This window comes from Leucoraja erinacea, chromosome 9 (assembly GCF_028641065.1).
Source record: "Leucoraja erinacea ecotype New England chromosome 9, Leri_hhj_1, whole genome shotgun sequence".
NCBI lineage: Eukaryota > Metazoa > Chordata > Chondrichthyes > Rajiformes > Rajidae > Leucoraja > Leucoraja erinaceus.
Window position 1 is genome coordinate 6,806,046 of NC_073385.1, and position 22,946 is coordinate 6,828,991.

At 44.9% G+C, this 22,946-nt stretch overlaps 1 protein-coding gene across 1 annotated transcript in view; it reads left to right on the forward strand.

The window, feature by feature from the left end:
* The first annotated feature begins 460 nt into the window (after positions 1-460).
* sel1l (SEL1L adaptor subunit of ERAD E3 ubiquitin ligase) overlaps positions 461-22,946 on the forward strand; it is a 46,679-nt gene continuing 24,193 nt past the window's right edge. Inside the window, exons 1-3 of the mRNA XM_055640093.1 lie at positions 461-634; positions 19,444-19,478; positions 21,770-21,926. Of these exons, the coding sequence (XP_055496068.1) occupies positions 559-634; positions 19,444-19,478; positions 21,770-21,926 (268 nt within the window). The 5' untranslated portion in view covers positions 461-558. The remainder of the gene's footprint in view (positions 635-19,443; positions 19,479-21,769; positions 21,927-22,946) is intronic.

A 22,946-nucleotide genomic window follows, 5' to 3' on the forward strand; every position in this document is an offset into this window, starting at 1 on the left:
GTCGCCCCGCCCCCTCCACGTCCCCCTCCTCCTGCCCGCCCGTTGCTGTGACTGTAGCCCCCCCTCGATGTGGCTGTGACTGACAGCTGTTGTCGCCCCGCCCCCTCCATCTCCCCCCGCCCGCTGCTGTGACTGTAGCCCCGCCCCTCGATGTGGCTGTGACTGACAGCTGTTGTCGCCCCGCCCCCTCCATCTCCCGCCCGCCCGTTGCTGTGACTGTAGCCCCGCCCCCTACGTGGCTGTGACTGACAGCTGTTGTCGCCCCGCCCGCCCGTTGCTGTGACTGTAGCCCCGCCCCACCCTCCTCCCCGGAGAAGCTCCGACCCGAGCGGCGTCAGTGACCAATGGCGGCGTGCCATGTAGAAGCACACGTGGCGCGCCGACGCCGGGATGTGTGGACGCCCACCATTGGCGGCAGCGCGGGTGACGCGGCACGGCGCGGGGGGGGGGGGAGGGTTTAAAAGGAGCGCCGCCGGCTGATGGCGGGCCGAGTGTGAGCGGAGAACGAGGGGGAGGAGCAGCAGTAGCCGCCGCCAGCGGGGTGGACGGACGCGGGAGATGATCGGGAACCGGGCAGGCAAGCTCTGCATCTGGCTGCTGCTCTTGGCGTCGAGGCTCAAGCCGCTCTTAGGGGGTGAGTGAAGGAAGGAGGGAGGGGGTTTGGGGGGCGAGGCCGGTGGGTGTGGATTTAGTCACAAGCCCCAGGCCTGGTCACTAGGCCCCAGGCCCCGCTCTTGCTCCATTCGCCGGCCCCGGCTCCCGTCCTCGGGCATGGAAACAGGCCCTTCGGCCCAACTAGCCCACACCGCCAACAATGTCCCAACTACACTAGTCTCATCTGCCTGCGTTTGGTCCATATCCATCCAAACCTGTCCTATCCATGTACCTGTCTAACTGTTTCTTAAACGTTGGGATAGTCACAGCCTCAACTACCCCCCTCCTGCAGCACGTTCCAAACACCCATTACCCTTGGTGTGAAAAAGTTACTCAGATTCCTATTAAAATCTCTTCCCTCTACCCGCACCCCCCTCCCCCCCCCCCCCCCCCCCCCACATTAAGCCTGTAGTCCTTAAGCCTCTGATTCCCCAAGAGACTGTGTTTACCTAATTTCTTCCCCTCATAATTTTATCCACCTCTCATAGATAACCTCTCATTCTTTGGCCTGTGTGCCCAGCAAGGAAGAGGAGGAGGAGGAGGGGGGGTTGGGGATACTGGAAGGGTGTCGGGATGCAGCAAGGAGAAGGGGTAGGGATGCTGCACAGGGAGGCTGGAAGCTTGGAGCTGGAGGTTGGGTTGCTGCAGGGTGGTCTGATGTGGAGATGGGTTGGTGTGTATGTCCTTCTCCAGACCAAAGATCCTTTGCTCTGGGAGCTATAGCTCTGCTATAGGATCTTTGCTCCAGACTATGGTGGAAGCTGAGAGAACAGTTTGGATGGACAGTGGAAGGGGGTGACTGTAAGGAACTGGAGAGCTTTGAAGATATTGGCATTGCCTAATGCCAGACTTAGACACAGCAGTGATCCCCCCCCCTACCTTTCAGTAAGATCATGGCTTATTTTGGTCTTGGCTCCACCTCCTTGACTATTCCCTGTAAAGTTTCAGTTTTGGAAGAAGTCAGTGGGTCAGTCGGCATCTGTGGAGGGTGCAATTCACAGATGCTGCCTGATCTGCTGAGTTCCTCCTTTTATGTTTTGCTGGAAATTCTAGTGTTTGCAGTTCTTTGCATCCACATAACACTTTGCTGGCCTACAGACAACAATCTCGGCCTTATAGTTTGAGATTACAATACATTGCATGCACACACATCCTTCCACAAAATGTAAATAGCGTTATAGTTTTCATAATGCCAACTGTTATTTGCTTAATGTTTTCCTGTATTTTCCTAGTTATGGGGATTGGTCCAAAGGGACATAGCATTTTGCTAGTGACCTGCCCTTCCGAATTACTTTGTGCTATTAGGAACATAGAAACATAGACATAGAAAATTGGTGCAGAAGTAGGCCTTCAAGCCAGCACTGCCATTCAATATGATCTTGGCTGATCATCCAAAATCAGTACCCTGTTCCTGCTTTCTCCCCATATCCCTTGACTCTGTTAGCCCTAAGAGCTAGTTACTCAGCTTGACAGGCTGAACAGGGGACTTTGACTTTTGTGATTTGACACTGAAGCTTCGTTTTCTGGGTTTTAGTTGTGCAGATTAAGCAGCGGTCAGCAGTAGCCATCTAAGTCAAAGTGAGTACTAATGTATCTTCCCACAGTACAATTGTTATTGGGCTAGATATTTTTGGCTGTCTGGATTTCAATGTGGCACTTTGGAACTTGCTGTTTAATCTACAAAGGTTCAGTTGCTTCAATAATATTTTTATTCCAACATTGCTGTTTCTTCAACATACTATTTCCAAGTAAACCACAAATCAATACATTTAAAACTAACTAGAGATTGGTGACATTGTCACTGATCTAAATGGATTTTGAAAATGCACTAATTTCAAGAAAGTACCCATTATAATATCAGTTAAGTATTGGTTATTTTGGGGGCTGGATTTGCATGTGGACCTGATTGATGTATTTGGAGTTATATGTGGGCAAGACAGCCATCATAGTTTTCCTGAAGGGATTTGGGGAACCAAACACATGTTGGTAGTAATCTCAGAGATTATCAGTATACCAGAATAGGATTAGAGTTCAAATCTAGATTAGTGACCGTGAGATCTGGGTTCAACCTCACCACTCTGATATAGTAATAAAGAAACAAGTTAATTGAATCTTTCTATGTTTAACTCCAGTTAGCTTGTATGATATTCCATTCTGTTTCATGATTTTAGGTGAGATATTTTAGCTTGTTTACTGAATATTATAGTGACACATTTGACACTGACGTTGGAGATCATGTCTGGGTTAGGGATCCTGAGATCTGGGTTTGAGTCCACTATCTTAATCGCTCTATTGTAAAATTGATTGTCATAGTGGGAAGGAATTGTTTTTCTTCAAATTTAGCATCCCTGTTTTGATGGAATTCCAACTGTTGGTGGTTCTTAGTCTTTGACTTTGCAAAGATGATGCATCAGCAACATGTTTTGTGATGGAGTGCAACAAAGGGAAATTGCAGGTGGACCTATGTACCAGTTGCCCATCTCCCTCTTGACAGTAGAGCCAGTGGACTTCAGAGGATTTTGGAGTTGATTTGAGTAGATGCACATTTGTCACTGTGTAGGAGTGAATTAAGTTTTCGAGTTACAATCTACTTTTGTGGTGCCAGAACAGCAATCTAGCTCTCACAATTAGCAAGGCCAGGGAACTGATTAACTTCAGATATGGGAAAGCCAAACCTACCTTCATCGGTTACACAGTAGTGGAGGGAGTAGTTTCAAGTTCCTGCTCATCTGATCTGATCTATCCTGGACAACTACACACTGATGCAAGAAACCTTACAACACCTCTGCGCATTGTATTTGAGGAGGTTTGGTGTGTTGCCAAATACTCTTATCAAACCACTACAGGTGTGTATTGGAACACGGACTAACTACTTGCATCACAGCCTGGTTTGTTAACTCGAGCAGCCAGAAATGAAGATGGCTGCAAAAAAATGAACATTGATTGGTCCATCAAGGATATTGGCCTCCAGAACATTGAAGAGATCTAGTCGAGGTGCTTTCTCAAGCAAGCAGCTTATCACTGAAGACCCACTCCACCATGGCCATGTATTTATCTTGCTACTACCATTTTTGGGGGGGGGGGGGGGGGTACAGAGGCCAGAGAACCATTACCTCCTGGTTAAAAAAATGTATTTTCCATCAACCATCAGGCACTTGAACTGCGCTGCAAAACCTTATCCGCAACCCTGCCTCGGCACTGGATTACTGTGGACTTTGTATGTTGCTTCTCAGTGTACTTTAGCTTGTGCTAATGTTATGGTCTGATTACCATATATAACTGATCATTTATAGTTTTTTTTCTATATATTTATTTGTTGCTGTATTAAGAACTTGTGAAACTTTGTCAGCACCAGAAATGTGACAACTTGAGGTCTACTGTATGATTTTGTATGTAAAACCCAGATGGTATGCAAAAGTGAAGAATTTCACTGTACCTAGGTACATGTAACAATAAAGTTTCATTGAATCATTGTTTTGTTGATGTGTTTCTAAAGCTGCAGCAAGTGTGAGTTTAGTTATTCCAGTGCTGGTGCATGTGACAATGAAACAGTCTTGACATGTTCTTGAAGATGTAGTCTCTTGGCTCCTGAAGTTGAACTCCCGCAGCAAGTTTCATCATAACCCTGATGATAGGAAAGCTGAGGGTGCTCGTTTAGCAATGGTGTGTTCCATGGACCCCCAGCAACTTGTCGCTGGCTGAGTTGCTCTGACTTAAATGTGGCTGTTGTTGAATAGAATAGAATTACCTTTATTGTCATTCAGACCTTACGGTCTGAACAACATTTCCAGGTAAGCTAAGCTGTAGAAGGACATGTTTTAGGAGAGAGTGTTTTATGTCCCAAAACAAACAGAACAGTGCAATTCTTACTTGCAGCAGTGCGACTGACATGTAAACATGCAAAGACAAAAACAATGCCAACCCCCTCCCAAAGTCAATGTCATTTGAAGCATATTTGGAAGTTGTAGTGTTTAATAGCCTGATGGTTGTTAGGAAGAAGCTGCTCCTGAACTTGATGTTAGTTTTCAGGCTCCTATACCACCTTCCCAATGACGAGTGCAGGGCTCTCGCTTAACTTTTTTTCCCCTGTTGCCAGCCGGGCAACCTTGGCAGCTTTTTAGGTTGCCAAATGATAGTTTAGGTGGTCATTTAAGATGGCTTGCATGACACGTGCGTAATGTGCACGGACGAAGTGCGTAGTTACCAGTCGGAATTATACTCAAAGAAGCATTCACATATTCTTTCTGTTTCAAATAAAGTCACAAACTAAACATTCACCAATCAAGACATGATGCATCCCACTATGACATGCAGCAAAATTGTAAGACAGTATCTCAACTCTTTTTACACATTGCAATTAATGCAATTTCTATTAGTTCTTTCCACTTCCAAACAAAAATGTGGTTGGATTATTCAGATTCAGATACAGATTCAATTTTAATTGTCAGTGTACAGTACAGAGACAACGAAATGCATTTAGCATCTCCCTGGAAGAGCGACATAGCAAACGATTTGAATAAATAATAATAAGTAATAATAAGTGTCCGGGGGGGGGGGGGTGGTGATTGGCAGTCACCGAGGTACGTTGTTGCGTAGAGTGACAGCCGCCGGAAAGAAGCTGTTCCTCGACCTGCTGGTTCGGCATATTCAGCATATGATCAACCTGTGTCAATAAATCCAGGACCATGGTAACATATATGCGTATGTATAATTGTGAATGTTGCTCATTAAATAACTACAGTACTGATACTCCATATTTAGAGCATTGATCTGCTGTTAAATTGAATTCTGTAACGGTGTCAACGGTAGCAGTGACAATCGAACACTGCCGTTTTAATGTTTCACGCGTTCACAATATAATGAATCCATCTTTATAGATTAAAACAAATATTAACATTGGGAATTAAAACACATTTGATAGTCAATCACATTTGATGTTTGATAACGGAATGCAATGTTCGCTCTGAAGACATTTCCAGGACAATAGGGTCAGGGAGGGGTGTGTGTGTGAATCAGTGCGGGGTGAATAGATGGCGGGGGGGGTGGTTAGAAGGCAGTCGGTGCAGAATGAATGGATTGAGGCAGGTGAATTAGTACGTGTTGGTTGGAGTAAGTAAAATTGTGAGGGGAGAGCACGGGGGATGTCAGTGGTGTTGAATGGGGGGGTTCAGTACGGGATGGATGGGGGTAGACAAAAGTGCTGGAGAAACTCAGTGGGTGAGGCAGCATCTATGGAGCAAAGGAAATAGGCGTTTTGGGTCGAGACCCTTCTTCAGACTGTTTCCCCCCCCCCCCCATTCTTCTTGAATTGGAGGATCAGTACAGGATGGATGGGGGGGAGGGGGGAGATCAGCAGAGGGGGGAGGGTGTCAGTACAGTGTGGATCGGAGGGTCTGTGCAGGATGAATGGAGGATCACTACAGGATGAATGAGGAAGGTGCAGGGTAAACGTCAGTACGGGATGAATGCGTGGATTAGTATAGGATGGATGGGGGATCAGTACAGGATGGATGGAGGAGAAGTGCAGGATGGATGGGAAAGGGGTAAGTACAGGGTGAATTGGGGAACCAGTGTAGGATGGATAGGGGGGGGTGGCAGGAGAATTAATGCGAGGTGGATAGGGTGATCAGCGCAGGATGAATAGATGGGGAGGGGAGCACAGGGGATGTCAGTGAGGACTGAATAGAGGCGGGAATGGGGATCAGTGAGGGATGGAGAGGAGGGGTCCCAGGATAAGGGGGGGGTGGAGGGTGCATATGAGAAAGAGAGAAGGGGGGCGAGGTATGGAGGAAGGAGGGTCAGTACTCCTCGGACAATATCGCCCGCTGCCTTGGCCGTTGGGAACTCCTCGCCACCGCCCCCCTCCTCCGCCAGCCAACAGGGCCGAGCAGTGCAGCTCAAAGATCCTATGGCTATAGTATCTTTGGTGCAGCTGCTTCAGAAGTGTCGGAGCTAATGACGGGTCCTGCACAGCAGCCGCAATAGCGGCTCCATCTCCTCCTCCTCCCTGATAGCGGCCGCTGCTTGCAAACCCGCTAACGACGCTTTAAAAAAAAAACCTTTTGTTTTAAAGCGCCATTAGCGGGTTTGCAAGCAGCGGCCCTTATCAGGGCGGGTGGGGGGCGGGAGGAGGAAGAGATGGAGCCGCTATCGCGGTCGCTGCAGCCGCTGTGCGGGACCCGTTATTCGCTCCGACACTTCCTCACCCCGCACCTAGTATCTTTCCCACGCAATACAGCCGTCACCGCCGACACAAAACGCTGCGTTCCTTTTCTCTATAGAAGCTGCCTGGCCCGCGGAGTTGCTCCAGTTTTTTGTGTCTATCTTCAGTACAAACCAGTATCTGGTTGCCAAGCCGGGCAAAATGACTCGGTGTTTAGGTTGCCCGGCGGCGCTTTGAGTGGTCAATGGCACCCGGGCAACCGTTAATTTTGAGCCCTGGAGTGAAATGAGTGGCCAGGGTTGAGTGGGTCTCTGATGATAGCAATGTCTCCTAAGTAATGGCTCCTGTGGATCCCTTCGATGGTGAGGAGGTCAGTCCATGTGATGGACTGGGCAGCATTCACTTTTTTCAATTTCTTTTGGTTCCCGGGCATTTGAGTTGCTGAACTATGCCATATAGTGGGGCAAAGAATATCATCAAGGACAGCTCCCATCCTGTGTTTGGACTGTTCGACCTGCTGCCCTCTGGAAGGCGCTATAAGTGCATCAAATCAAGGACAAATAGACTCAGGACTCGGGAATCAGTCTGAAGAAGGGTTTCGGCCCGAAATTATAACTACTCTAAAGGGTTTCAAACACGTTGCCTACCCTGCCCCACAGTCTGAAGGGTTTCGGCCCGAAACGTTGCCTATTTCCTTCGCTCCAGCTGTTGCACCTGCTGAGTTTCTCCAGCTTTTTTATGTAACCCTAGACTCGGGAATAGTTGTTTTCCTAAAATTATAACTACTCTAAATTCAAACATGCACTGACTTCACAGCCCAACACTTCCATCTGTATATATGTATATAGTGCCGCAGAATTGTGCACCTATTTCCCCCCCTTCTCCCTTTTGTTTTTGTTTTCTGTTTCTTGTTTTTTGTACTAAATTATATGTATGCACTGAGTACGAGCAGCTTTTAATTTCATTGTACATGTATAGTGACAATAAATGGCATATCTATCATATCTATAATACAACCAGTCAATATGTTTCTCTATCCAATCTTTATTGGGTAATCCTACATGTCAAACTGTTAATTGGGTGTTCAAAGCTGTTTGGAGCCATGAGAAATTCCCCTAAGGGAAAGTGTACTTGATTGTTATTCACTGGGAAGTCTTTGCAAATATAGACATGATTTGAATAGGACCTTTCTAAATATGGGGAGTGTAGTTGCAAAACAAATATCCATTGCATGAGCCTATTCTCATTTTACCACCCATCTTTATATTCATCAATTATTGTTTTTACCTTTTTGTCTTGTCTCTACAAGACTTCAAGGTCTGTTTAATTTAGAGATACAGCATGGACAAAGGCTCTTCAGGCCACTGAGCAATCCCTGCACATTAGCAGTACCCTAAGCACACTAGGGACAATTTTACATTTTATACCAATGTGGCGGCACCCAGTGGTGGGGCCACTAGCTACACGAACCCTCAGCAGTCGGGGTAGGGTCACGTGACGGCAATGGCAGGCAGGAGTTGTTACGGGGTATAGGGGTGTGTCCTGAGATGTATAATGAACCCTGGGACAACCCTCTTGAGCTGACCAACTCTCTGTACTCACTTCGAGCCGACCAGCTCTCTTCTCTCTAGGGCTGAGTGTCCTTCCACCTCAGCAGGGGCTCAGCTCGAGCCCACGAGGCAACAGCCTCGCAGCAGCAGCAACAACAGCTTTATGTTAGAGGACCAACGCGCATGTATAACAAATCTATTGTGCCTGAATAATGTAACCCATTTGTTCACCATGTTTGGTGCCTCTACACCAAGCCAATTAACCTACGCCTTTGGAGTGTGGGAGGAAACTTCATATCTCGGAGAAAACCATGCAGGTCACGGGGAGAACATATAAACTTCGGACAGACAAGCACGTGTAGACAGGATCTAACCAGAGTCTTTGGTGTTGTAAGGCAGTGGCTCTACCACTACGCCACCGTGTTGCCCATTGTGGAATAAATCATTGCTGTGGAATAAATTTTGATTTTAAATTTAGACAAAACACCTTTAATGGTAGAAACTTGCTTTGTATTTTTCCATTGATACAATCATGCTGGCAATGAATGGTAACCCCACTGCCTTAAAGTACCCAAGACCCAGGTTCGCTCCTGACCACTGGTACTGTCTGTGCGAGGCCTGTAAATTCTTGCTGTGACTGCATGGGTTTTCTCTGGGTGCTCCGGTTTCGTTCTACATGCAAAAGATGTACAGGTTTGTAGGTTAATTGGCTTAGGTAAAAATTGCAAATTGTCCCCAGTGTGTAGTGGACAATGTGATCGGTGGTTGGCACAGACTCGATGGGCTGAATGGCCTGTTTCCACACCATCTCTAACGCCTAAAGTGATCAAATGCAGCAGCATTTGAACTTTAGCTTCAACTTGTATTTGATGGTGGCGTGGAAGATACAAATGTAACTGGCACAATACTTAGCTGGCAGACCTATGGAACCTTGTCTAACAGTTCAGACTGTCCTGGTTCCCTGTCTTTCAGTAAAATGCACCAGTTAAAACCCTACCTACCAATTGCACTTCAAAAGGGTGACTGATTCTGCTTTTAAGGAGGTTATAAGGAATAGGAGTAGAATTAGGCTATTTGAACTATCAAGTCTACTCCGCCATTCAATCATGGCTGATCTATCTCCCACCTAACCCCATTCTCCTGCCTTTTCCCCATAACCTCTGACGCCTATACTAAACAAGAATCTATCTCTGCTGTAAAAATATTCACTGACTTGGCCTCCACTGCCTTCTGTGGCAAAGCATTCCAAAGATTCACCACCCTCTGACTAAAGAAATGTTGCCTCTTTCCTAAATTAACGTTCTTTAATTCTGCATAACTGCTTTAATTCTGGTAGTTGGTGTTATCCATCATGCTGAAGATTGTGTATTTATGTTTGAATCGTACAAAACAGAACCGAGCCCTTCATCCTAACTTTCCAATGCTGACCAAGGTGCCCCATCTATGTTAGTCCCACTTGGCTTGTATCCTACTAAACCTTTCCTATCCATGTACTGTAATTGTTATAGTATCTGCCACAAATGCACAACTTTTTCTTGCACAACCATTAAGTAAAAATATGCCATAAAGCCAAATAAAAGCTAGAAGCTTGGTGTGAATTAATCAGTGTCAATAGGTTTATAGTTTTATCATTAACAGACGTTACTGGCAAGCTTCTAGTAATAACGTGATGTTTGTTTTGCAAGATCTAGTTTAGAGATACAGCACAGAAGCAGGCCCTTTGGCACACCGACCAGCGATGTCTGCACATTTGCACTGTCCCACACGCACCTTGGATAATTTTACAACTACATCAAGCCAATTAACCTACAAACCTGTAGGTCTTTGGATTGTGAGGAATCCGGCGATCCCAGAGAAAACCCAAGGGGGGAGGAAACGTATAGACTCCATACAGACTGCACCCGTAGCCATGATTGAACCCGGGTCCCTGGCGCTGTGCATCCATGCCACCCATAAAGCTGACTAGGCTTGAGAAGTAAATATTACATTTTCACTACTCTGCTCTCTTTGAAGAGATTTTGTTTTGTGAACCAAGTCACTGTCTGTAAGTGGTTACCTAACAGTATGTAAACATTTCGGTGGCAAAAACCTGTTTTGGCCAATCGTCTTGTTTGGGTTTGTACGTCTTGTTCTTCTAATAGTAGAGAACTCCTTGTCCTGTTGCATTTAGCTCCAAATTATAACATTTGGGACATTATCAAATTTGTCCATCTGATTATTACTGATGTTTTTCCAGAAGCTGTCACTGACTTGTTCAATTTAACAGTGTAACCTTATCTTGAACGGTTACTGGCTTTCCCTCCTAAAATTATACATTCTGGCATTCTGAGGTTGAGTGGAACTGTCATAATGCCCTTCCAAGCCAGAAGAGCACATTTAAGTGATTCAACCCATCGAGTCACTCTCTAGATCATGGCTGATCTATTTCCTCCTCAGCCTCGCTCTTCTGCCTTCTCCCTGTAACCTTTGCCTGACACCAGTTGCTAATTGAGAACCATTATCCGATAGGTTTCTTCCGTCTATGCCGCATCTGCTCCCAGGATGAGGTGTTCCACATCAGGGCATCGGAGATGTCCTCATTCTTCAGGGAACGGGGATTCCCCTCTTCTACCATAGATGAGGCTCTCACCAGGGTTTCTTCGATACCCCGTGACACTGCTCTCTCGCCCCAAAACGGTGCCTATTTCCTTCACTCTATAGATGCTGAGTTTCTCCAGCATTTTTGTCTACCTTCAATTTTCCAGCATCTGCAGTTCGTTCTTAAACATCCAATAGGTTTCAATGAGATTCCCATAGTACAGGCCCAGAGCCAGCAAACACTCCGTGTGTGTCAGCCAAGTAGCCCCAGAATCATTTTCTAAACCTCCTCTGGACCACTTTCAACACCAGCACATCCTTCCTCTGATATGGGGCCCAAAACATATTAAGCCCTTATCTATTTTAGACCTTTATTGCATCAAACATTTAAAGCAGGGTGATTTAAATTATTTCAACAAGCCCACATCCCAAAGACACGCATGTTTGTAGGTTAATGGTCCTCTGTAAATTGCCTCTTGCGTAGGGAGTAGATGAGAAGGAGTATCATAGAAATAATATGAATGCTGAAGAGTCTGAAGAAAGATATCCACCTGAAATGTCACCCATTCCTTCCATGCAGAGATGTTGCCTGTCCCGCTGAGTTACTCCAGCATTTTGTGTCTATCTTCGGTGTAAACCAGCATCTGTAGTTACATCCTACACAGTATGAACATTGATCGGCGAGAACTTGGGGGGCTGAAGGGCCTGTTTCCAGGCTGTATCTCTAAACTAAGTCAACAGTATCTTAGTCCAGTCAATCTAGCAAATTTGAGGGTTACCCACTACTAATTGCAAAATAATTTATTCTATTGCAGTACCTTCCAGTATGGTCCTTTAAACACCATACTAAGTCCTAAAAAATCTTAGCATGGGAAGTGGGGTAATTTGCATAATATGCAAATTAGCTCCCACCTTTAGAGAAAATTCATATTTCATAATTTATTTCATAAATTCATGAACATGGCAACTTGTCTAACATGGTACTCCACAGTTCAGTCCAGAAATAGCTTTAATTAGCATTCAAACAACCTTCAATAGCCTTCAAATGCATTCTAACTATCTTCACTATAATTATAGCCTTCAAAAAATTGTCATCAAATCTTATTAAAATATTTTGGCTCTCGAAAAGACTACTGGAGGTATAGAGCATTTGAAGACTTTTTGAAGGCTGCTTTGCCTGCAAAACCAGTCATCGTAATTTCAATAGAATTAAGCATTCAAATGAATTAGAGTACTCTGCTTTGTAGGTGTATGAAAGGAACCTGTATATTGTGTATTTAAGAAAGGTAATTACCCAATTGAACCCTGACCTTAACTTGTGAGTATTGTCTCTATTTTCAAATGAACAGACAGCCATGGCTGAGTGTGTTTTCTGCAAGACGGGTTTAGAAGATGGCCAGGATACTGTAATACTACGAGAAAAAGGGAACAAGAGTATCAACAAGGCCAGTGAGCAGCCAGGAAGTAGTATAAGAACTCATAAAGGTCAGGGAGTTCACACAGAATGCAGACAGGTTTTCACTCATCCACAGACTATTGCAAACGCACAGGAAAAAGTTAGTGCCGAAGATCAGCCCTCACCATATGTCCTTCGGTCAGAAGCTCCAACAACCTTTTCGACAGGCACTGCTTATTTTGCGGTGAACCAGCTACTTACAATGAGAAAAAGCGTGATGGCATGGATGTTAATCCAGTAAGAACTACATCATTCCTAAATACTGGCTTACATTCATGTGAAGAAAGGAAAGATGAATGGTCTACGTTAGTTGCAGGCAGAATTGCATATGCTCAGGATCTGATTGCAATTGATGCAATGTATCATCAAAGCTGTAATGTAAACTTCAGGATTCGAAAACAAATTCCTCAGCAACAATCTTCTAAACTAGGTAATATTGCAAAGAAACAAGGGCTTGGGAGACTGAAAGAAGTAGAAAGACATGAAGCCTTTCTGTGGGTTGCAAAGTATCTGGAGGAAAATGATGATGACCAAATTACAATAACAGAATTGATTGAGAAAATTGAGACCTTCTTAAAGGTTCAGAGGTTGCAGCCAATGGCTTCACACATATGAAAATTAAGCTGGTGGAACGTTTCAGTGACAACATCATAATCACTGAGCTGAATGGGAAGCCAAATGTTGCAACTTTTAGACGAACAGCAGCAAATATTCTCCATGACCTTTACCAGGAGCAGAAAAAAGAGAAGATAAGGTTAATAAACACAGCTGTCAAGAGTGACATAAAGGCAGTTGTCTCTTCTAATGATGTATATCCAACCAGAGAACAGATGTCATCAGCAGAAGCAGCTATGAAGTTCATTCCACAGTCACTACTGACGTTGTTGCAAGGTTTTTTAGTTGGCAGAAATACTGATCTGAAGGTAGCACCAATTGGACAAGCTATAATGCAAGCGACCAGGGCATGAGTTATTTAAGATTCAAATGTAAATTATGGCTATTCTCATCTTGATTGCGTGACACCACCTTAAATATTCCAGGTATTACTTGCTGCTTTAACCAATTTTTCATGCTTGCTTTCTTAAGACTGTTTAGATCGATATAGAGGTTGGTGGGGGTGCTGCAAGCCGGCAACCCTGCCAGCAGCGTGTTAGTTCTTTCCACATTATTTTAGTGTCCTAATGTATGTTTTTAATGTTTCTCTGTCCTGTGTGGGGGGATAAGGGGGAAACTGCTTTGGTCGCCTCCTCCACGGAGAGGCAACTTTTTCCATGTCACCTCTCCCGTGGCCTAACATCGAGGATCGCTGCGGCCTTTCCTGGAGATGCGTCTGGGGCTTCAGCTGCAGGCGCAGCATGGACTCTCGGCTCGGAGCGGGCGTCCCCTCGCCGGGGGGGAATGGGGGGTTGCTCCGTTCGCTGGCCCACGGCAGCCTGATGCCGTGACCTGCGGAGCTCCAGCTGGTGCAGCGTCTGCTGCCTGGAGGAGAAGAGCTCCGACCGCCGGCAAAAGGCCAACTTCTACTGTGGGCGCGGCAGCAGGGCTTGAAATTAGCGGTTGCCCGGGTGCCAATGGCAACTTACAGTCCCGCCGGGCAACCTAAAAGTCATGCCATTTTGCTCGGCTTGGCTAGCAACCGGGACACCGAGCGTTTAATTCTGAGCGGGCCCCCTCTCTAACTCTCTCTCTCTGTCAATCTCCGTCTCCGCCTGCCATCCGTGTCTGGCTCTCTGCTAGGCTCTCTGCTCGGCGCTAGGCTCTCAGGTCACGGCACAGCCGGCCACCTTATACATGCGCACTGTCACGGCCAGCACATCGGCCGTGGTAGTGCGCATGTGCGGCCCTGCGCACTGCCACGGCAACTGGTCGGCGACGGCCACTTTCTCCCTCGCTGTCTGGTCGCTACCTCACCACGATCACTGAAAAACAACGCAGAATCACTCCCTGGAGCTGGAGTAACTCCCTGGAGTAACTCTTGCTTCTTGGTTACCTGGTCCTCCAAAAATATTCAAAATGGAATTTAAACTGATGGACCCACCACCACCAATCTGAGAAATAACAGCCTATTGCATTTTATCTGTTTATTTAATGTGTGTATTTATATGGTCTATGGTATATAGACACACTGAACGTTTATCTCCTGTTCTGTATAATGCTTACATATTCTGTTGTGCTGCAACAAGCAAGAATTTCATTGCCCTATCTGGGACACATGACAATAAAACTCTCTTGACTCTTGACTTGGACTTAAGCAAAAAAGGGTTCTTGGGGGGGGGGGAAAAAAAAAGCTACCTTAAATTTGCGTCTGGTTGGTACCTATGGTAGGGTACTATTCCATGCTTTAATTGTGAGGGGAACTCCATGGAGCAGCCAGCATCTTTGGATAGAAGAAATTGTGTGATGTTTCGGGTAGAAACCCATCTTTACATTTCCTCTGGTTTTAGTGTTTTTAGTTTAATTTAAAGATACAGCGTGGAAACAGGCCCACCGAGTCCACGCCGACCACCGATCACCCGTACTCAAGATTCAAGATTCAAGATAGATTTAATTGTCACGTGTGCCTGATGGCACAGTGAAATGAATTTCCATACAGCCATACAATAAAAATCAACAGGACACAACACACTATAGGGTTTGACATAAAACATCCCCACACAGCAGAATCAAAGTTCCCCACTGTGTGGGAAGGCACCAAAGTCAGTCTTTTTCCTCCACTATTCCCCGTGGTCAGGGCCTCCCCAAGCCCTCCGCAGTTGCCGCTACGGGCGACCCGATGTTCAGGACCGCTCGCCGGGGTGTTGTTAGTCCGACGTCGGGGCTGCAGGACGTCCTCAGCGGTGTGGACACAGAGTCGGCCCCCTCCTACCGGAGTCTGCGGCTTCTAAAGTCCGTAGGCCGCGCCGGGTGGAGACTGCTGCTGGAGACCCTCTGCAAGGAGCCCCAGGACTCCACGATGTTGTTCAGCACCGCCCGCGTTGGAAGCTTTCCGCACCAGAGCTCCACGATGTTGGAGCAGCGGCCCAACGCTCCGGAGCTCCAAACGGCGACCCAGGTAGGCATCGCCCGCTCCGCGGTGACTCCAGCGCTGCGCCGCCGCTGTAGCAACCCTGGTCCGGTTCCCGGCTCTAGTTCTATCCCGCACATCAGCGACGCAAGTCAAGAGTGTTTTATTCTCTCACATCCCAGTTAGAACAATGAAATCCTTACTTGCAGCAGCACAACAGAATATGTAAACATAGTACTCTGTAAATAATGTTATAAACGAGAAAACAAAACTCCATACAGACAGACATATTCAGGATCAATTCCGGGTCTCTGGCAATTTTAGGCAGCAACTTTATGGCCAATGTACTGCCCCAATAGCCTTCAATTGAATTAAAGCATACAGTAGCTGTAAAGGGGGACATAGCGCCACTTAGAGATTTAAGACTGAAAATGGATTGTTTCTTTTTTTTAGAAGTTATCAACGTTTAATTTTTTGGTGTGTTGGAAAATAAAATATAGTGACACAGCTGGTGGACTTGCTGCCTCACACGCCAGAGATCTGTGTTTGATCCTGTTCTCGGGCACAGTCTGTGTTGAATTTGCACATTCTCCCTGCAAGCGTGTGGGTTTCCTCCCACATCCCAAAGACGCATTGGCTTTGTAGGTTAACTTGTTTCTGCAAAATTGTCCATAATGTGCAGGGAGTGGGTGAGGAAAGTGGGATAACAGAACTTGTGTGAATGGGTAGACAAAAATACTGGAGAAACTCAGCAAGTGAGGCAGCATCTATGGAGCGAAGGAAATAGGAAATCGAGACACTTCTTCAGACTGATGTCGGGAGGGGTGGGGGGCGGGAAAAAGAAAGGAAGATGCGGAGACAGTAGGCTGTGGGAGAGCTGGGAATGGGAGGGGAAGGAGGGAGAAAGCAGGGACTACCTGAAATTGGAGAAGCCAATGTTCATACCGCTGGGGTGTAAACTATCCAAGCAAAATATGAGGTGCTGTGCCTCCAATTTGCGTTGGGCCTCACTCTGGCCATGGAGGAGGCCCAGGGCAGAAAGGTTGGATTCGGAATGGGAGGGGGAGTTGAAGTGCTGAGCCACTGGGAGATCAGGTTGGTTATTGCGAACTGAGTGAAGGTGTTGTTGGAAGTGATCGCCAAGCCTACGCTTGGTCTCACCGAGGTTGATCATGCGCTGAATAACCATATTTTTGTTTGGAAGTGGAAAGAGATTATAGAAATTGCATTAATTGCAACGTGTAAAAAGAGATGAGATACTGTATTGTAATTTTGCTGCATGTCATTGTGGTATATATCATGTCTTGATTGGTGAAAGTTTAGTTTGCGACTTTATTTGAAGCAGAAATAATATGTGAATGCTTCATTGACCATAATTCCGACTGGTAACTACGCACTTCGTCCGAGCACATTATCGCACATGTCATGCAAGCCGTCTTAAATGACCACCTAAACTGTCATTTGGCAATCTAAAAAGCTGCCGAGGTTGCCCGGCTGGCAACAGGGGAAAAAAGTTAAGCGAGAGCCCTGGGCAGGGACTTACCATCCTGAGCGGGGTCCCCTGGAGAGGAGCTCCGACTGCCGGCCCTGCTGTCTGCGGTGCTTCTGGCTGCAGCGTGGCGGGGACTTTAGATCTTCGACCGCTGGCCTGCGGCCTATACCATCTTGAAGCTGCGGTCTCCAGTGGGGAGGCACCGATTCAGGACTTACCTGGACTTTACCTTGTCTACACTTCTGGACGCCCGCAGCGACGGCTGCGGAGGGTTGAGGTCCCGACCATGGGGGAAATGGAGGGTGCCTTCCACCACAGTGATGAATGCTGTGGTGGATGTTTGTGTTAAATTTTTATTGTGTTTTTGTGTGTTTTTTTTTTATTGTACCGCTGCTGGCAAATTCATTTCACTTGCACTTTATATGCAAGTGACAAATATAACTGATTAATTGATTGAGATGCCATTTTTTTATATCAGACACACGGATGCAAAAGATATCAGACAATTTTTATTTTCTCTGATTAAAAAAAGCTGAATCATGTAAGTTAAACTCATAATATTAACCTGTGAATATGTTCATCATTTTCACAGATAATAAAAACATGGTTTTGGATACTTGAATTGCTGCTTATATTACAAATGACCCTCGAAATTATGAATTTTCTCTAATGGTGGAAGCTAATTTCCATATTATGCAAATTATACCATTTTCCCATGCTAGGATTTTTTTAGGACTTTTAGTATGGTGTTTACTGCAATTCACTGCAGTGAAATAAATTATGTTGCAATTAATTAGTGGTAGGTGAAGGTACTGTACTACTTTGACTGGACTATCTTGTGCACTTGTAACTGAGTTATAAATACATAGGACACGTCTCAGAAAAGCCTCTGGTGACTAGATTTTGCATGTTTACTATGACTATGCTGGTTCCCTCCAGGGGGTTTAGTTTCTTCCCACATCCTATGATATGTTAGATGGTCGGTGCTTGGCAACTGTACATTAATAAATTATCCCCTAGAGTGGAAGCAGATTGATGATAAAAGCTTATAAGAAAAATAATTGAGGGAATGGGGTTGATGTGAAGCCAGCATCCGCTAGATGGACTGAATAGCCTGTTAGCATGACATGGTATGAACCTTTGAACAATTGTATGTTGGATGGAACGTTCATTGCTTCCGGATCTTAATAGCAGCAGAATCTGATTAAGTTTGTCTTATTTTGCATTATTTTCTTAAACAATCTTGTCACTTGCTGTTGGGCCATTCTTTGGAAAGTGAACCTAAATATCACATAGGTGACCAGATGGCATCACATAAAGTAATACATTAAAAAATTATTGTAAGAGATTAATCTTATTCATTGCTATTTTCCTAACTACAGAACTATAATGCATGTCTGCTAAAGATATGAACATTCTAGCTTTTTTAAATTCGGAGTTTGTAAGATAAAACTGAGTTATGAAAAAATACTTCCATGCGGTCACACATATTTGACCTCTGACCGTAAGCAAACATTGTCAGCATAACATAAACATTTCACTTGATAAACTTTGAAAAACATATGAATCATATATACAGTACAAAACAATATACCTGTAAAGGGCCTGTCCAACTTGGGTGACTTTTCAGGCGAGTGCAGGAGATTCTGTGCTCGCCTCATGAATGCCACATGGCCGCCACATGTTCACTGATGGTCTCTGGTGAGTCTCCTTCATGGTCACGAGAAGTTTCTGCATTCTGGGAACTAGTCGCGGCCTCAGTATGGTCGCAGCAAATTTTTCAACATGGTCACCATGGAGAAAATCGATAATCCTGTAGTCGTTGGTACAGTGGTAGTGGGGTCGCCATGTAGTTGTAGGTAGCCGTAGGTAGTTTTACTTAATCACTTTTGCTGACCAGACATTGGCTTATTGGGGAAAAAAACCCGGAAGGACGAGTTTTCAGAACCAAGGAAAACCGACTGATAATGTTAAATGCCTGCCAAACTTCACATCTGTGTATCTCTGGCTTCTTAAAAGTTGTCTGGCTTCTTAAAAGTGTCTCCACTCCTTCCCCCCCCCCCACCCCCACCGTGCTAGCCGTCTAACCTGGGTGGGTGTGTGGGTAGTGTGGTGAAAAAGTCTGAGGCAGTCTACTGAAAAATCGCCGAAGTATGACAGGCACTTAATGCTATCAAAATTAGAAGAGATGTATTCCACAATTTTTCATAGTTTTGGTCACGCACATGACTAAGAATGGGCCTCTTGTCGTTAACAGGATGTTTATTTTATCCTAATGTGCCCTTTTCTAGTGGTGTTAATTGGGCATTTTTGGATGGACTGAATGAAGAGTAGAAATGTCTATGCTGCAGACAATTAAACGTAGCTTAGCCGTTGGGTTCTGCAAATATTAATATTCAAATCACTGTCTGGAAACTTCAATGTTAAGGAATAACAACTGATTCCATAACATTGCAAATTTAATTTTAATGTGGTTTAAATGTAATTTTGAAGTGACTGTCTTGTGGTTTATCGACAAGTAATGTTAATATATATCTGCTCTTTCAGATGTACAAGAGATTGACGAGTCACTGGAGTCAAAGGTAAACTTTAATCTTTCCTTTAACAAAAAGCAATGTGCTGGAGTAACTCATTGGGTCAGTGGATAGGTGACCCCTCAGACTGATTGTTGCGGGCAGATTGGTGGAGGGAGGAAGGGCAAGGCAAAGCATGGCAGGTAAAGGTAACGTGTAGGAAGGAACTGCAGGTGCTGGTTTAAGCCGAAGGTAGACACAAAGCTGGAGTGACTCAGCAGGTCCGGCAGCATCTCCGGAGAGAAGGAATGGGTGACGTTTCGGGTCGAGACCTTTCAGACTGTCGGTGAAAAGGGAAACTAGATATAGACAGTGATATACAGAGAGAGTATAGAACAAATGAATAAATGATATGCAAAAAGAGTAACTATGATCAAGGAAAGGTGGAGCCCACAATGGTCCATTGTTGTATTATGTAAACACAGGTGAGAGAGAGTTTTGATAGGCAGATGGTTGGGGCAAAGGATACAGATGAAAGAGATAAGGAATTAAAAGATGTGAATTGTGCAGCCATAGGAAGGAATGTTGGAGGGGGGGGGGGAGGAAACTGGTGTGAGTCATGACAGGACATAGGAGGGGTGGAAGAAAGGGTGTGTGAGCCAGAAAGGTAACGACGAGAGGGGAGGGCATATTAAGGGTCACCTGTAATTGGAGAATACAATGTTCATACTGTTGGAGTATCTATCTTGCCTTGCTGAGAAGCTGCAGCAGAGATCGAGTGATAGACAATATTCGGCCTTTCGAGCCAGCACCACCATTCAACGTTATCATGGTTGATCATCCCCAATCAGTACCCAGTTCCTGCCTTCTCCCCATATCCCCTGACTCCGCTATCTTTAAGAGCCCTATCTAATTCTCTCTTGAAAGTATCCAGAGAACCGGCCTCCACTGCACTTCGGGGCAGAGAATTCCACACTCACAACTGTCTGTGTGGAAAAAGTGTTTCCTCATCTCCGTTCTAAATGGCTTGCCCCTTATTCTTAAACTGTGGCCCCTGGTTCTAGACTCCCCCCAACATCGGGAACATTTTTTGTGCCTCTAGCGTGTCCAAACCCTTTATAATCTTATGTTTCAATAAGATATCCTCTCATCCTTCTAAATTCCAGAGTATACAAGCCCAGCTGCTCCATTCTCTCAGCATATGACAGTCCCACCATCCCGGGAATTAACCTTGTAAACCTACGCTGCACTCCCTCAATAGCAAGAATGTTCTTCCTCAAATTAGGGGACCGAAACTGCACACAATACTCCAGGTGTGGTCTCACAAGGGCCCTGTACAATTGCAGAGGGACCTCTTTGCTCCTATACTCAACTCCTCTTGTTATGAAGGCCAACATGTCATTCGCTTTCTTCACTGATGATATAGCTGCTTGTGGTCATGAAAGATAAATATGCAGAGGAGTAAAGGTGAACAATGAACTATTGCAAACTGCACTGATGTTTAGACTTTCCTCCACCTTCAAGGACAATAAATCTGCTTTTCATTGAAGAAATGAATGGGATAGGATATGAAGCTGGTTGCAACACAGCTGTCGGAAGGCCTGTTTGTATGATAGAATCAGCAGAGTGGTCCATAACTGGAATATCGTGATTTTTTTTTAGGATTGAGGCTGACTTGTTAACCTTTCCCTCCACCCTGCCTGAATTAGCACTTTTTTTTTCTCTTCCCCTCTCCCACATTCTTTTCTCTGGATTCATAATTTGCAACTCTTTAACCCAACTGTCTCTTGCCTTGTTTTTATCTCTGGCCATTGTTCTAACCATATGGTTTGTTTTCATGTTGCAATTTCAAGTGTGCCAGTGTACAAACATGTTTTAATTCATTTTGGGAAATTTTAATGCCTTTAAAGTGCCCCTTTCTAACATTTGTCTTAAGAGCCAAATGTTTAATCTTATCTACCACTAAGGCATGCATGTTATCTTTCATAGCAGCATGGTGGTACAGCTGGTAGAGCTGCTTCCTCTGCCAAGGAGCAAGGTTAAATCATGACCTCGGACACTGTCTGTGTGGAATTTGCACATTCTCCCTGTTACTGTGGGTTTCCTCTGGGTGCTGTGGGTTCCTCCCACATCCCAAAGACATGTAGGTTTATAGGTTAATTGGGATCTGTAAAATTCCCTTGGTGTGCAATGAGTGAATGTGAAAGGGGATAACATGGAACTAGTTTGAACAGGTGATTTCCATGTTTAGTTTCTCTTCTCTGGGTGGAGTTTCATTGCTTCTAGCCATTTTTAATTTAAAAGTGCATTTAATGCTTATTACGGTGATGTGAATTTTACATTTGCACATTCCCTTTCAGTCAGATCAACAGAGTGAACAATTAGATCAGTCAGCCGGAACTAGAGTTGTTGCTGGGCAGATCATGGACTCCACAGAAGACTTTGGAGAAAGTAAATCTGATGAAGATGAAGCTGCCTCAGAAGAAGATGTGAACACAGAAATAGATGTTCAAAAAGGCAAGGCCCAAATATCATTTCATAAAATGTAATAAAATGGAAATGCAGATGCTGGTTTATACCAAAGATAGACAGAAAATGCTGGAATAACTCAGCAGGTCAAACAGCATCTCTAGAGAAAATGGATAGGAAGAATGGTCCCAATCCAAAACATTAGCTATCCATTTTCTCCAGAGATGCTGCATGACCCTCGGAGTTACTCCTGCAATTTGTCTGTCCCAAATATAATTTTGTTTTGTGAACTTTCAAATGATGAGTTTATCACTAGGTTATTAAGAAGCCCACTGGAGTTATTGTGGACCTAATCTACCCTGTCTCCTCCCCTCCCTGCTCCCCCTTTCCTACCTTCCTCACTACCTTCTAGGTTCCTCTGGTATAAAGCCAAATGCAGCAGCACTTTGTAGGAGTTTGCTTTTGGGAAGCCAGACTGACGGGGCCACTTATTCATGTTGGTTATTTATTGACCTACAAGGCTGAGTGCCTATATCATGTGAAATAGTTGGCTTGTTTGCAATTTTTTAATAATTGGCCCCAATACAATAGTTGCTGTTGCTCCAACATTGCTGTACCCCTTTGTTTATCTTCTGTGTTGCTCAATGTAGCCTTGTAGCAAAGGCCAAAACTTCATAATAGTGCTGGGACTACACTATTACACATGTATTGAGGTTGCTATTAGAACAAGAGAGCCAAGGATTATTTTTCCATCGGAAGAAGTGACCCCCGTCGTTCCGATCCCTAACCCAAGCCCATCTCCCTCCTCGCTTATTACTGGCACTAGCTGCCCCCACTGGGGCAAGTCATCTGCAGTTGTTGCGTGACTCTGTTATACCTAAAGTATGTTTCCTTAGGAAGAGATGGTCATTCACTTTGTATTTCGGCCTTAATTCTGTTGTTGAATGAGTAACATGAAGTAAATACTTTGCATTGACCATAACATGGCAATATAAATGGCTATTTTCATTCATACAACAGCCTGATAATCTGTTTTCATGCACGGCAATTTTTCTTGCAGAATTCAGT